Source organism: Petaurus breviceps, unplaced genomic scaffold (assembly GCF_028583685.1).
Source record: "Petaurus breviceps papuanus isolate PSGF00001 unplaced genomic scaffold, PetGlider_PUasm1.0 90977, whole genome shotgun sequence".
NCBI lineage: Eukaryota > Metazoa > Chordata > Mammalia > Diprotodontia > Petauridae > Petaurus > Petaurus breviceps.
Window position 1 is genome coordinate 15,863,469 of NW_027187391.1, and position 17,169 is coordinate 15,880,637.

At 37.4% G+C, this 17,169-nt stretch overlaps 1 protein-coding gene across 1 annotated transcript in view; it reads left to right on the plus strand.

Annotated features, from left to right (window-relative positions):
- The window catches only part of EPB41L2 (erythrocyte membrane protein band 4.1 like 2), a 280,886-nt gene that overhangs the window by 216,156 nt on the left and 47,561 nt on the right, over positions 1-17,169 (plus strand). Inside the window, exons 10-11 of the mRNA XM_069077330.1 lie at positions 247-544; positions 9,221-9,393. Of these exons, the coding sequence (XP_068933431.1) occupies positions 247-544; positions 9,221-9,393 (471 nt within the window). The remainder of the gene's footprint in view (positions 1-246; positions 545-9,220; positions 9,394-17,169) is intronic.

The window sequence follows — 17,169 nt, forward strand, 5'->3', positions numbered from 1 at the left end:
GTAATTCTCAGTTTTAATTGCTTTTACAGTAAACAAGTTCTTTATGTTTAAATAAACTTTTCTTAATAATTTTAAATCTAATGAACAGTTGGTCATTTCCTAAAATAGCTTTTTCCAGGGTTAATCCTTTCTCTAAGTCCATCCCCATAATTAAAAAAGAAATCAATAAGAAAGCAATATTAAAGAAATGTGAAAAGATTGATAACTTTCAGGGGAAACTGAAATATAATAAGCTTATTTGAGTAGGTTTATATGTCTATGAAGACAGAAGATTCTGTTATTATTATCACAGTGCACAAGACATCCTTCTGCTATTAAGTATGTGGGAACCAGCCTTTTCCCTTTCTCAAGAAAGGAGAATTACTACAGATAGAAACCTAGAAGCCCTGGTACTGGTCAGTGATGAACTTTTAAATGTGCTAATTTGTTTTGTGGATTCATTCCAGCTGGAACAGTTTGAGAGCACCATTGGGTTCAAACTGCCAAACCATCGGGCTGCTAAAAGGTTATGGAAAGTGTGTGTGGAGCATCATACTTTCTACAGGTAATTTTAGGAGATACAATCTGGTGGAATTACTCTGTCAGGAAAGAATATATGGGTTGGCTTAACTATGTGTATATCCAAACTTCCCCCTTCATATTCGGTTGAATGTAAAGTAAATATTGCAATATATAGTAAATAGAATGCTAGGCCTGGAGTCAGGAAGACTCATCTTCCTGAGTTCAAATCCAACCTCAGATACTAGTTGTGTGACTCTGAGCAAATCACTTACCCTTTTTTCCTTCAGTTTCTTTTATAAAATGAGCTGGAGAAGGAAATGGTAAACCAGTCCAATATCCTTGCCAAGAAAACCCCAAATGGGATCACAAAGAGTCAGACACAACTGAAACAACCAAACAGCAATAACAAAAATGTGCAGTATTTTAATAGACATAAGTCAGTAAGTTTTTTTTAAAGCCTTTAATAAGTGTGAATCATTGGCTTTACTCTGTTTTGCTGAATGAATATCTTTAGGTCCAAAAAGAGTCTTCCTCTTGCCAGCCAGGAAAAAACAAACCACTGACTATTAAGTAATGAATTTGTTTGATAATAATGGCATGTGCAACTACCATCCAGTACCATTTTATTCAAGCCTCTGGATTTCTGGCCAAAATGCAGGTTTGTTCTGCTTCCATAGATGATATGGAACCTTAGATATTTTTTATCATGGCCACTACAGTAAAGAAGTAGAAATGATAGACTTCTTATATGTTCCCTTCTTCTACCCAATGCCACTATGAAACCTAATCTGGTTATTTATAAACATCAATTTAAGATCCCATTGTAAAAAATCTTTCATTTAAACATGTTTTTGGTAAATTTGATTGGACTTTCTATAAAAGAAATTTTAATTTTTGTATTTAAAAAATCCATAATTTATTTAAAGGAAGCACATTTTTTAAAACCATGGATTAAAAAAAAAATAATAGCACTTTTCACTTAAAGGCAGTTAAAAAACAAGTAGGTTTTTCTTTGATATCAGATTAGACAGAATGCAATACTACTTTATATGCACATGGATGTATTTACTAGAGGGATACTTTCTAAAAATTTTCAAGTCATATTTTGCTAGAATATATGAAATTGAAGAAACATGGAATTTTGCATGTTGTTGCTAAATTGCCCATAGTAATAAGACATTAGCCAGTTTATTATGTAACAGTTTTTAAATCATGGTATTGGTGCTAATAAATATGATTGTGACTTTATTAATCAATAGAATTTTAAAAATCCCTTTTATTTATTTTTTATAGGAATCTTTAGTAAAATTGACATTGTTAAATCTTATGCCAATTTAAATATATGCCTTAAGAGATGAAATGTGTACAAGTAGATTTCCTTTTTAATGTCTTATTCCTTTGTTCTTGCTCAAGGAATTTTTTTCGTCCATATGAATTTTAGTAATTTTATTTTAGCTGTAATATCTTAGAGTAATTTTCTAGCTAATAGATATATTTTATCACAGTGTATAACAGAGAGGGCCTAGGAATGAAAGATGTCCTGTCTGAAGAAAACAAATGTTTTGTGATCCCAAAAGGATAAATATTGTTGAAATATTTTTGGTTTCTACTCTCTTTGTGTTTTCTAGGAAATACTTCAAGTAGGTTTATATTCATATTTGCTCAGTGTAGCACCTTTTTATTAAAGAAGCAGCTAGTCTATTTCTTTGTTCTTTTCTGACAAGAAAACATTTGGTATAGTTGAGACAGAATTCCCCTGGGACTTGCTATGTCATTAGAAAATTTCTAATCATGTGTATCAGTCACATTCTAGAAGTTTGTGCAAGAGAATTCAGTATCCATTGAAACAGGAAGCTTCATAGAGCTTTTTATCCCAGTTTGAAAGACTATAAATTTAATTGTCTAGAGGTTACATCCTTTGTATTTTCTTTGTACAGGATGATGACTCACGACTTCATACAAAACCTAAAACTTTTCTCTAGAATTTTAGGTCTGAGAATGGATCTATCATGTTTACAAAATGCCTTTAATAAAATGCACCTAGACAGAATCATTGTAATATGCTTTGAAAAGAAAACCAGTTTTCCTGACCAATGTAAAGAATTCTCCTTATTTTCACATGGATCTTTTGATTCAAGTTTTTACCTGATTTTGCATTCTGACCTGTGTAGGTTGTATTCTACCGCCTCTCTCCATAATTGAAAGGATTTCTTTGTGTTCTTTTGTATGACCATTTTTCCTATTTAAACTATTGTATGATTATACTTAATTATGAAAGAATTCCAATATTAAATGGAAGAACTATGACCCAGAATCACCTGCTTCTTTCTTAGAGAGAAAGAGAGAAAGAGAGAGAGAGAGAGAGAGAGAGAGAGAGAGAATTATAGTTCTAGACCTAGACTATGTTGTAAACAACCCCAAAAGAAAAACTAAGATAATATTTATTTATAAATGTCTTAGAATTTCCTTTGTGGTTAATTTGAAAGCTACTTAACTCAACAAGTATTAATTAAGCACCTATTTTGTGCCAGGCACAAGTATTTGGAGATCTTTGTATCCCACCCTTAGTTCTAGAGATAAAAAGAAAGGCAGAAAACAGTCCTTATCTCCAGATGTTCACATTCCAGTGGAGGAGACAGAATGCCAACATTTATGTCCATAAAAGATACTTATAGGGTAAATAAATTGGAGGTAATCTCAGAGGGAAAGCTCTTAATAGTTTGAGAATAAGAATGGAGTTGGGCAAGATGTCTTGTAGAAGGTAGGATTTGAGCCGAGTTTTGAAGAAAGCAAGGGAAGCCACAAGGTAAAGGGGAGAACAGAGTAATTTTAGGTATTGGGAGGCAGCCAGTGACAAAGCATGGGGTTGAGAGATGGAATTTTGTGTGAGGAATACCAAGATGTCTTTGTTGGCCTTTAGAATGTAAGTTCATTGAGGGCAGGGATTGTCTTTTTGTATCCCCAGCACTTAGCACAGTGCCTAGAACATAAGAGGTACTTTATAAATGTTTATTGAATGACTGCACAAATGTGAAGGGAGGGGGGAGTAAAATATAACACTGGAAAGGTAGAGGGAGGCCAAGTTGTGAAGGGCTTTAAAAATCAATTACAGGATTTTTTATTTGGTCTTGGAGGTAATAGAAAGCCACTGGAGTTTTTTTTTAAATAGGGTTAGACCTGTGCTTTAGGAAGATTTGTTTGTCAGCTGAGTAGATGATGGAGTGAAGAGAGACTTGAAATAAGGAGACCAACTAGAAGTCTATTAGAGTAAGCAGGGCCTGAGGTGATTAGAACCTGCATGACTGAGTAAGAGGAGAGAAAGGGGCATATATGAGAAGTGTTAAAGATAGAAGCGATAGGATTTGGCAGCAGATTGAACAATGGAGGGGATGTTTGAGAGTGATCTTGAGGTTATGAACCTGAGGGATCGCCTTATAGGAATAACTAAGTTGGGAAGAAGGGAGGGTTTGGGGGAAGGATAATGGGTTCAGTTTTGGACATGTTGAGCTCAAGGTATCTATGGGGAGATAATCCAGTTCAGGATTTCTAATATGCAGTTGGGGATATGAGACTGAAGATCAGCAGAGAGATTAGACCTGGATAAATAGACCTGAAAATCACCTACATATTAATTATAATTGAACCCATTGAAACTGATAAAATCACCAAGGCATTATAAGAAAAGCAGAGAAAAGCAATGATTACTGTACAAGACCCGGATAAAGAGCCAGCAAAGGAGAGGAAAAGGAGGAGAACTGGGAAATAAAAGGAAGGAAAAGGCAAAGAAAGAGAACAGGAGACAGCAGGCTGACAAAATCCTAGAGGAGAGAGGATAACCAGGGAAGAGTATGCTCAACAATGTTGGAGGCTTCAGATAGTTCGAGAAGGATGAGGATTGAGATAGACCACATAGATGACAGTTTCCTCAAGAATTCAGCCACAAAATGAGGGGGAGGGACAAAGGATAATAGGTAACAGGGCTAATAGCTATCAGGGATGGATCAGGTGATGGCTTTGGGGGGCATGGAGGGTACCTGGGTTTTTGTGGACAGTAGAGAAGCAATCAGTAGAGAAAGATTAGAGATTAATGAGAAAGTGAGAATGATAGAAGGGGCAACTGCTGGACAAGATTGGATGGAATGGGATTATTTGTGCTTGTTGAAGGGTCTGCTTTGGCAAGGAGAAGACCATCTTCAACTTGTCATGTCAGTCTTGGCTGAAGGAGACAATACTGGCTGATGGCATCTGAGTGATGATGAGGAAGAGGAGGAAAGAGGAAAGGTCACTTAAAGAGTGACCCCAGTTTGTTTCAGTGAAATATAAAGCAAGGTCCGCAGCTTAGAGAATGAGGAGAGTGGGAGTCATTGGGGTGTGAGAGATTGAGAAAGTTTGGAAAGGCTGTTGTGGTAAGTGGGATAGCGAATCGATTGGGGGTGTAAAAAGAATACCTTGTCACAGTCATGCACCCATTTAGATTATTGTAACATAAATTTTTAGTGGACTCAGTCATTATGGTTTCATGATTTTTTCCAGCTATATTCAGGAACATGGAAGTAGGAGTGGATGGTAGGAGTATTCCAGGCCTGGGTCTTGGAAAGGCATTCAGTAGGATTAAGGGACTGAGGGATTCAAGTGCAGAGTATAGGGTAGAACTAAATTCACCACGTGGTTGAGATGGGGAAGAGAGAGGAGTGTAGCAAGTACAGGGCTATGTGGCCTTGGAAAGAACTAAAGTGTGGAGTGATTGGTGGTCATGGTGGGAGGAGAAACAGGATTAGGGGTTGAAAGGCAAAGGGAAAGATGAGATAATAAAGATTATAATCAGATAAAAGAACTTTGGAATTCATGAACGTGGGGGTGACCCATTTCTGTGTGATGCCAAGATCAAAGGTATATTCTCTTCTGTTTATGGTTCCCTAGTATGAGATCAGGAGTTAGGGTAGAGAAAGACTGTGAGCTAGACACTAAATTTATTGAGGAAGGAGAGTGTCTTGAGGGTCCATATATATAATAGCTCCTGGAATCTTGATTAGATGATAAATATGGATTGAATGTACTTTGCAAGGAGTATTCCAGACCCCTCCAACATGGTCATTTAGTCAAGGTGTATGAGAGAAAATAGAACAGGAGCTGGGAAGGGTGGCCAGGGTGGCCCTGTCTTCTGAATTGAGTCAGGTGTTGGCATGTGCCAGAAGATTGAAGCAGTGAGGAAAAAATGGTTTAAAATGAAAGCAACTTTATTAACTATGTAGCAGAGTATTCAGAGAGTACAGTGAAAAGGGATGGGTATTCATTTCTAGAGTAAGACTTGAGGGGAAGGATTGAGGAGGACTGGAAAGAGGATGCAAGCACTGAGAGTTTATACATCAGCTGGGAGTTCAGAATCCCTTGGATGGAGAAAAGTATGACAGGAGTATTCTACCGATTGAAGGTGATATTCCGGCAGATTATCAGCTGCTAACTATATAGCATGGTAGGTGTAGACCACTACCTTAATAGATGTGTGATCTCATTCATGTGTATACTTCCAGTGACGCAGACTGCAGCCCACTTGTGTCTTCTCATCCTGTTCAGCTTGTCTGTACTCTTTTAGAAATTTTCTGTCAGGGGCCTTCTTCTTGTTCTCTTGATACCGTATGGATGTTGTTGGAACATTGAGGCTTGCCTTAAGTTATCATTTGTTCTGAATATCTTTGTCAAAATCTCTAGGAGAGACATACGAAAAAGAAAAAGCAGGACCCCTTTTTCCCCCAAGGGACTAGTTATTGGTGTGGGAAAAAAAAATCCCAAAAAACTACTTGTTCTCATTTTCCCCCTTGAAACATGAGTTCTTCAGTCTTTTTAAAACTTCATCCCATAAAAGAAGATAAAAATTGAATTAAAAATGTGTGTATATAAATATTTTTATATATATTTCGTATTATATACATATCTTTTTACATTGAGATTTCAATAAATTTAATGTAACTAAAATGTCTAGTTCGCTTTTTTGGTCCCGTTGATCATTTTCAGAGATTTATTTTTAGGTCATGGATGTGTTTTTCCTTTGAAGTATGTTTTTATAGATAATCGTTCCTCTTGTTAGAATTAAATACACCAGTAAATAAGTTATATTGCTGACAAACCACTTTTCCTTAAAATAACCCTGTGACTTAGTATAAATATTATTACCAAAAAATGCTTCATGAAGATAAGCACAGATTGCCTTATGTTGCCTGAGTCTATTAAAAGTTGCTTAATATAAATTTTTGCATACCAATATGAAGGAACAGCTGACCTTATGTAGCATAATAAGACTCATTCAAAATAGGAAACTGCTAGATAGTCTACTTATTTTCCTCTGGGACAACCCCCATGTCATTAGCTTCTTGGTTACCTCAGGTCTCCAACCATGGGGTCTATTGTCATAGACATAATCTGATTTCCTGTACTCCTCCATACCACTTCTTCTCCTTAAGTAAACAAGATCTGGGCTTGGTGTATCTTAAAATACTACATAAAAGCTATCATCATCATCATTATTATTATTAGAAAATCGGAAGCCCTTGGGGCAGCTAGGTGGCACAGTGAATAGAGCACTGGCCCTGGAGTCAGGAAGACCTGAGTTAAAATCCATCCTCAGATACTTGACACTTAACTAGCTGTATGACCTTGGGCAAGTCACTTAACCCCAACTGCCTTGCCATCCCTGCTCCAAAAAAAAAAAAAAAAGAAGCAAATTAGAGGCTAACACAGTAGCTGTCACTCAAGTATAGGTTAGGAGATTTGGGGCCAAACATTCAAAAATGTAATTCAGTTTGTCTTTGTAACTGGCTTGATTTTGATGTTTTGCTATTCTAGAGATTTTTGGGCATTGCATGGGATGAGAACTCTGAGCTTGTAGGAGGCTGCTAGGGGTTGCTTGGCACATTGGCATGCTGAGTCTCTTGTTGCCTGTAGGCACTTTCTCATCATTGATGAAAAGGCATTAAAAGATTTCTAAAATTAAAGCAGAAATAGGACTAGAATACTAGTAGAGCTGTGTAGGATCATAGCATGTAGACTACTTCTGAGAGCTAGGGTGGTCTTGGGCAAATCATCTTGTTTTTCCGAGTATCAGTTTTCTCATCTGCAAAATGGAAATAAAAACACCTGCCCACAGATTGTTGTAAAGATCAAATGAGATAATATAAGCAGATTATTTTATAACTGTAAAGAGCTATCAACATGTTAATGGTTGTCAGCAGGTGAAGGAAAATAACTTGCCACGTTCCTCATATTATATAAAATGGTTGGCTAAAACCCATTACATGATTGAGAAATTCAAGAACTGCTTTCAGGTGACTTTTGAAATTCATAGTTAATCTTTTTGGCTTGTTCTTGACCAGATTGTAGTAGTTGGTATTTAATAATGCTTTCATGTTTGAGAAGTGTGCCCCAAAGTCACACTGTCAGAGGTAGGATTTGAACCCATATATTCCTGAGTCTAGGTTCTGCACTCTCCCCACTTTATCATGTTATCACAATGAAGGATGTATATTTGAATTTATATTCTAGCATTCCTGGTATAGATTGACTAGGTTGTACAGTTCTCAACTACTAGTAGCCCAAAAGTTTAGTGGTTACCCCCCCCGCCCCCACATTTAAAATTGCATCAGTCTACCAGTGTTTCATATTCAGCAATGTTGACTTTATCATTCATTTCATGAAGTCAAGGCTTAAGTGATGGAATCATTCTGGCAAGCAAACATGTTAGTCATCTGTGTGGGTCTACTTTCATTCTGTTCTTTTTTTCATGGGAAAGAATTATTTGATGGAGTAGATCCAATGAATTAGCTGGTCTTTTTGTAGTAGAAATAGCTTTAAATTTCATGAATAAAAACTAAAAAATTACTTGATAATTTTATAACTAAGAGCAAAAATTCAATCATTAGGGTTATACCCCTGTAGCATATAGAACCACAAGCATATAAGACCACGGTGACTATGACCTTGACTACAGCCTTAGATATTTATCTCAGTTTAAAAGCATGGGAAAGAATATTGATTTTTATTCATTTTGTTAGAAGCAGATAGGTGGCATAGTGGATAGAGTGCTGGCCCTGGAATCAATAGGATGAGTTGAAATGTGGCCAAAGAAGTCTGCCTCAGTTTCCTCAACTGTAAAATGGTGATAATACTTAGTTCTCAGGGTTGTTGGGATTAAATGAGATAGTATTTGTAAAATGCTTAACTTAGTAGTAAGTAGCAAGTAAGTAATAAGCACATAGATGTTTAATAAAGGTTTTTTTATCTTCTTTTCTTATTGTTTTATTTCTATATGAGGGAAATAAGATGGGGCAGCTGGGAACATTTGATTTTTATTTACAAACCTACTTTAGAGCACAATACTATTTGTGAGTAATTGTCTTTTACAAGGGTGGGGAACCTGTGGCTTTTTAGGTGCTTGGGTATGGCCTTTTGACTGAGTTTGTTTTACAGAACAAATCTTTTATTAAGGGGATTTGTTCTGTGAAGTTTGGATTGAATCAAAGGGCCACACTTGAGGACCTAGAGGCCACATATAGCTTTGAGGCTCAGATTCTCCACCCCTGGGACTCTTTCATTTTCAAAATTGAGTAACCACACTCAGCTAATATATTAGATGCTTAGTGGAGAATTAAACCTTCAAAAATTATAACAGCTTTCTTCTGAACCATAGCTATAAATTCTAATTTTATATTAATTTTGTCTCATGTAGGCTTGTGTCACCAGAACAGCCACCAAAGGCTAAGTTCCTCACTTTGGGGTCTAAATTCCGATATAGTGGCCGTACTCAAGCACAGACCCGACAGGCAAGCACCCTTATAGACAGACCAGCTCCATATTTTGAGCGTACCTCCAGCAAACGGGTCTCAAGAAGTCTGGATGGAGGTAAGAAAATAAGTAAATTATAGAAAAGGAATTCCTTTACTTTTTTCTATTGTGATCTCTTTAGTAATCTGGTCAACTCTATGGGCCCTCTTCCCCCCCTCCCCAAAAAAAGGGGTTTTTAAATGTGTAAAAATGAGATATATAAGATTATCAAGGATACTAATTATACTGAAATACAGTCATCAAATTTTTTTTAAAGTTCAGAGATCCTAGGTTAAGAACTCTTCTGACAAGTATGTTAAGCACTATTATTCAGATAGCATGGTTAGTTTTATCAGGCATATTATGTGTAGATTCCCAAACTCTGAAATATATCAGTGGCTCAAATGTTCATATGTAATTCAGTATTTCTTATATTTCAGTGATATTTCACGATATTTTTCTTCCTTGGGGGAATTAGGGTTAGCTAATGATCATTAAGTCTCTTTGTGATACAGATGTGTAGAAATGATTGCTAATAAGTATTTCCAGTAGACAGGAGCTTCAGTAACTTAGAATTTACTGTAGCTATTTTGGCTGCAAAACATTTTTGTTTCTTTGAGACTTCAATAAATATGTAAATAGTGGTAAAATCTTAATTCCAGGCTTTCATAAATATGCCATCTTTCTGATAATATAATTTAAAAGGAATTGACATGTTCATAGCATGTACAACATATGCAGCATATAAAATTACAACCCAAATTGTACTATATAGAGCTTATTCATTATTTTTGTTAACATGGAGTGGGATTCCATAAAATGCTGATCAAATGTAGATAAAAAATATGTAGGTAATACTATAATTATTGTCCTTATAGTTCTAGTCAAAAACAGTGCATATGCTGTAATGTGCAGTTTTAGTCTCTCTTTTTTATGATCCATAATCAAATCAAGACTGCCATTGCTATTGAATGGACTGTATCATTCTGTCCCCCTGTGGCTCTGCTCACCATCCCTGTGGTGACTTTGCAAACTGAAATCGCACCTCTGCTGTGCTATCTTCCTGTATTAGAAACTCGATTTTTCTTGTTTTTATCCTTGTCACTGAGTGCCTGGCACATAGTAAATACTTAATGCTTTTTGTTCATTCATTCATCTGTGTGACTTCCCTTACCTCTTTTCTCTTTCTCTTTTTTCCTTCATTTTCTTTTCTCTTTTTTTCTTCTTTGTTTTCTCTTTTTCCATGTGTCTCTTGTGTAGAGAAATAGGTTAGTATTGCCTCTCCCTACCTATGCATGAGCAAGATATGATCAGTGCAGATAATTTATTACCCAAAGAAATACAACTTGCAAATATAGTTCCTAATTCTTGAGGGAAACAAAAGGAGGATTTTAAATAGCAAGTGTCATTTTAAAAAGTAGTTGGTTGCTGGTTCTCACTGGTTACTAGAAACTAAATCACTATAAATTCATTGATTTGTGAAAGCACCTTTTGGATAACCTTTGCAAAATATGAATCTGGTTATTTAGATTATTCACATTTCTCCATTGCTTTAATGTTTGCCAAGAGCTTTTCCCATAACACCTTAGTGAGACAGTGCAAGTATTATTATTCCCTTATAAACTGAAACTCTGAGAGTTTAAGTAATTTGCCTAGGGTCACACAGTACTAAAGTCTGAATTGGGATTTGAACTTAACTCTCCTGAATCCAACCCTTTTAAAAAGCTTTCTCAACATGAAGGGAATGTCCTACCACATTTTTATTAGCTCAGTATGTAAAACAGATGGTACATAAGGAGATTTCTTAGATGCTCATTTGTCCCAATTCATTAATATATATACCTCAGTTGTCTCATACACGCACACGCACCACACCTACCCCTTAACATATATACCTACCACCATTAACATATATACCTACTATGTGCAGGCACTTGACTAAACAATAGGGAACACAAAGTCAAATGAAACAGTCCTAGCGCATCATTTTCAACAATGCGCTGTTCCTTAATTCTCTAGCACAGAAATCATTGGAGAATCTGTCACATTTTTTTTTCTTATGGAACCAAAAACTGCAAAAAAAGATGATCTAGAATAAATGATTGCATCAGATATACAATGATTTTTTCCAGCATGTTTTTGTATTTATCACTAGAGAAGTTCTTAAACCATTCTCTCGTCCATCAGTTGAGACATTCAGGTACCAAATTTTACTAGCCTGTATTGAACGTGTTTGCCCCTTGCCACACAGAATGCCTACAACATAGGAAATTGTTATTCTTTGGTGTTCTAATTTAAAATGCTATTTACTCTGAAATCTTGTCTTTCTTAAAGTCTCATTTTAAACTTATTTTCCATTGTCACCAAACAGTTAATCTTGGAATAATAATTTACCACTTACAAAGCAATTCTGAAACCTGCCATACCTTAATTGATCTCCATGTGAACTTGTAAGGTAGTCTGGGCAGATGACAGTCCTCATTTCTGTCTGATAAAGGAAAGAAACTGAAACTAAGTAAATTAATTAACTTGCCCAACAGTCCCATAACTAATAAGTGGTAGAGCTTGGAGTAGAATTTTTCATATTCTTCCTCCTCATCCAGTGGTCTTTTTACACTGTCATGATGGTCACTATATCAGGCCAATCTTGAAACATATGAAGCATCTCAGCTCCTCCTAGGGAAGCCCACCATCTTGTGTGGCCAGTGAGCACAGAGGGCCACAGTAGATGTGTATCTGAAAACAATGAGTTTGCAGATAGAAGCACCAAGCATTCCACAGTGGTTCATTCTTTTTTGCTCTTTGTCTTGGACGCTCCAAGTCATAAGATGGGGTGTGTTCTCAAAAAGGCTATTGTGGAAAATGAAATAGAAGGCTTTTCATGCAGATGTATGACTGGACATAGAGTGAGCAGTTTGGGGGTAAGGTTACCTTTCCTTTCCTTCTCCAAAACAGATTTGAACTGTAGGGCTGTCCTGTACTGAGTACTCCCCACCACCACATTTATCAGTACGTGCTCTGATTGACAGGGCATTTGGCTTTTTGTTTTTCTTTATTTTAGAAGCATCCTGCTTTTCCCTCCACATTAATCAGGATGACATTCCCCTGTTCTCGTCCCAGTTGTGGAATGCTACCATTTCTTCAGGACTTTTTTTTTTTTTTCTGATTTCTTGTCCCAATGAGAAGGGGTTTTCTGCCTTTCTGAGGAATGGTGCCTGCCTAATGCTTAACCTGAAGCGATACCACCTTAGTTCCTAGGTGATTAAGGAAGAGGGGGTCCCTCTCATCTTTCCCTAAGTTCTGGAATGGTACCATGACCACCCCAGCAGAGGGGAAAACAGAGTCTTTACTAGAGGGGCCTCATCTTAGACTCATTTGCAACTAGGCCACCTTGACTTCAAATGAACTCTATTCCTAGAGCATTTTTAACCAAAATTCTACTCTTCCTATGTACCCAAGGAAACTTTGATGAAGGTGTATGTATTTTGGTGTATTCTGCCATTTAACTCCAAATAGTAAATGATGACAAATATTGTGTAAAGTTGTAAAATATTGTGCAGATTTCACCTATACTAATTTGTCCTGTAGATTGGTTTGGGCCAGGAAGGGAAAGATGGCAAGAACTTGATCTTAAATGATCTGAGGCCAAAGAAAATTTGGCACACACCCTGGGGGTTTCCAAATACTCTTGTAAACCAAGTGAACGGCTTCTTAGAATCTAGTAAATTAGAACTCAGAACCTCATAAATGATGAAGGAAAAGGGAATTAAAATTGTAAACTTTACTTTTTAAAATGAGGACACGTGAAATTGAAAACATTACCTGTTAGAAAGATAAATAATATTCATAACATATTGCACTGCCCTTTCCCCAACTCATTTTTATACAGGTTAGGATCAAATTAAAATTGAGTACTCAAGGGCATCCTCAAAGGAAAAAAATGAAACTCAAGATATGAGCCTACGTAGAGAGTTAGAGATGGATGGCTCATTTCTCATTTCCCACCTCCTCATCCCCATCTGTGCCATAGTGATGATTTGGGTATAGGGGCATGGGATATGGATATGGGATGACTTGTAGGTCTCTGATCAGTCTCTTTCTCTCTCTCTCTACTTACTTTGTAAACTAGCAGCTTAATTGTAGTAAGGCTGGGGGCCCAGAAAACATGCAGCCTAGGACCCTGATTTTGCTTAAAGAATACCATAAATTGTAGGAAAAAGGTGCCACCCTGCACTGGCAAAGGGGTTTCCTCATTTGGGAGTTCCTGTATCATTGAAATCACCAGTAGAGTCTCCCTATTGGATAGGGCCTATCCCTATCCTTGTGAATATCATTTAAGGATCAATTGGATGGAGTGTTTAGTTCTGCTTATCACAATGAACTATATAAAATTGCACAAATGAGTTAACTTTTTAAGCCTTAATTTTCTTATCTGTAGAATAAGGGTTTAGACCAGGGGTGGGGAGCCTGTGACCTTGAGGACACACATAGCCCTCTAGGTCCTCAAGTGGGGCCCTTTGACTGAATCCAAATAATTCCTTAAATAAATCCCTTAATAAAAGGATTTGTTCTGTAAAACTTGGACTCAGTCAGGAGACCATATCCAGGGACCAAAGCCTCCAGGCCACAGGTTCCCCACCACTGGGGTAGACACTGATGGCCTCTAAGGTCCATTTGAGTGTTAAATCTACAATCCTATGAGAAAAGAAGATTTAGTAGGAACAGGATAGGGCATTGATAAAATTAGCAAGTGTCCATGTGACAGCAGACAGCCTGGGGTTTGCCATATAAAGATCAGTTAAGAGACTAGAGATACCCTGAAGAAGGGAGGTGTGATAACTGTTTTCAAGTATTTGATGGGCTTTTATCTGGTAGATGTATTCTGCTTGACTCCAAAGGGCAGAGTGAGTGACAGGGGAAAATTTTTTTTTAAAGTAAATATATAAAAACTAGTTTGAAGGAAAACAAAAAACATCAACAAAGAAGTTATCCAACACAGAAACAGTAAGGAAAAGGAAGACATGACCTAGTTAAATATGCCTTTCTAGCAGGAGTCACGTCTTCTTTGATAGCTGTACAGATGTTAGGAACTTGAAGGATAACCTCTTTTGAAAGTAATGGACTGAAGCTGAAAAGAGGCAGATTTAGATTTGATTTGAATGAAAATTTCCTAACAATTAAACATGTCCCAAAGTGGAAAAGACAATCTCTGGAGGTAGCAGTGGGAGCCCTTCATCCCCCCTACCCCGTATTGTTTAGTCGTTTCTGTTGTGTATGACTCTTTATGGTTCCATTTGGGGTTTTCTTGGCAGATATGCTGGAGTGGTTTGCCATTTCTTTGTTCATCTCATTTTACAGATGAGGAAACAGAGGCAAACAGGCTTAAGGGACTTGCTCAGGGTCACACAGCTAGTATCTGAGGCCAGATTTGATTTCAGGAAGATGAGTCTTCCTCATCCAGGCACAGCATTCTATCCACTGCACCACCTAGCTGCCTCTCTATAGGGGGAAGCAAATCAAGTTCTAGAGAGGAATCTGATTAAGATATTTGTTGGATTGATTGGAGTTCTGTGGTCCCTTCCAACCCAGATTCCATAAATCTCTCCTATTGTCTAAATGACCCTATTGTGGAAAGATAATGAGAAAAAAATTAAAATATCCACACAGAAAATGCTGCAATTAAATTAGTCATAGTCAATCCAATAAGTATTTATTGAGGGTTTTTTTTTTTTTCCTTTTTGGAGGGGGGAAGGCAGGGCAATTGGGGTTAAGTGACTTGCCCAAGGTCACATGGCTAGCTTTGTGTTAAGTGTCAGAGTCCAGATTTGAACTCAGGTCCTCCTGAGTCCAGGACCGGTGCTCTATTTACTGCGCCACCTAGTCGCCCCATTTATTGAGTTTTGATAATGAATTTTTCAAGGCTAAGATGAAAATGTCTTGTTCTGGGGGTTACTGCTAATTTTCTGAACCCTCTTTTTGCCATATGAAGAGCAAATACTGAAGGATGTGACCCACAGAAACAGTGTTTGAGTAATTAAGTTACCATAGACCAGCTTTAATATTAATAGTTTTGGTTTGTCAGATGAGCTCCAGAGTCTACCACACTTCTTTTTAAAGTATCACTAACAAAGGATGTTCTGATCTTTTTCCTTTGTCTTATGTACTCAGTTAGTCTTAGAGCTCCCCCTATTGACTAGTGCTATAATAAAACAAATTAGGCCTCCAAGATGTATTTGAGTGACTAATGATATTAAGTATAGCATATTTTAAACTCAGCATATGCTTTAATGCTTTGTCTAGAGTAAAATCCATGTATTTTGGCTGTGCAGGACTGTGTGGGGGTAGAGGTTGAGTGATTGATTCTGTAAAATTTTATTAAGCATTTAAATATCTATCAGGCACATATGACATAAGTGAAATAATCCCTGACTTCTAAAAGATTGACTTTTACTGAGGCTGGAGGGCAGGGGCAACATGTACATGGTAGAATATATACAAATTACTCCTCCTGTAGGAGGTCACCCTTGACTCAAGACTGGAAGGAAGGTAGGAATTCCACGAAGTGAGAGCATTTCAGGTATAGGAACATGAAGCTGGAAGCCAGAATGTTGTGTATGGGGGGCGGGAGGGGGAACAGTAAGCAGGACAGTTGGTCTGGAATGTAGAATGTGTGAATGACAAAGATAAGTGAGAGCCATGTCATGAGGTCTGTAAATGCCTGGCTTGGGAGTTTGTATTTCTATAACAATAATGCAATATTCACAACACCCACGGTGGTTATGAATATGCTGGCATAATTGTAAATCACAAAATGTAGCAGACTCTCCACATAGAGGGTGGAACCAAAGCCTTTATTCAAATACCAGAAAGCTGAGTCCTAGAGCCAGAAGGCCAAAGTCATTACAGTAGCCATGAAGTTGATACACATGGTTAATGCAGTGAACACCCTCATTCCCGAGCTTTCGTAACAGAACAGACTCCCTTAAGTAGGGATCCTCCTCTCTCACTCATGGTAGCTCCTCAGCCTGGTTTGTGGAAGTTGTTAGCTGAAATTCCCAAAGGAAAGGTCTCAGTAGAAGTTGCAGCCTCCAGGTGCTCACTGAGAGAAAATTCGAACTAGTGTTAGAATTAGTTAGAACTAGTTAGAACTAACTAGCTAGTGTTCTTACATATACAATATAGCTCCTCCCTGTTCTGCCCCCTCCTGCTACATCAGCAACTTCCTCCCCAGGTGTTAACTGCTTCCGTGTTAATTAAATAGCTTAAACAAGGTGTTAACTTGAAACTAGGTGCCAAGCACCTACTTACTTGCCAATACAAAGGGGCCTGAGAGATCTTCAGATACCATTAACATTACATTTTCATTCTTAGCAAAGGTTTCTTTGTTTCTACCTGTGCTTTTGAAGTATCACCTTAAGAGCTTTGTAAAGGACAGGTCAGAGAAGGGAAAGACCTACCTACCTGGTCAGGAGATAATGTCATGACTTAAACCAGAGAATGAAGGCTTGATCTAGTGTACTCCCTGTGTGAATCAGGAGCCTGCATTGTTCTGGGCATTGTACTAAGTGTTGAAGATACAAAGAGAGGCAAAAAGGCAGTCTCTGGCCTGAAGGAATTCTCAGTGTAATGGGAGAGACAACACACAAATGTGAACAAACACACCACGTATACAGGATGAATAGGAAATAATTTACAGGGGAGAATGCTTTAGAATTGAGAAGGGTTGAAAAGGGTATCCTGTAAAAGGTGGGATTTTTTTTTCTGGCTTTAGGGAAACCAGGCAGAAATGAAGAGAGTATTCCATGCATGTGTGTGTGTGTGTGTGTGTGTGTGTGTGTGTGTGTGTGTGTGTGT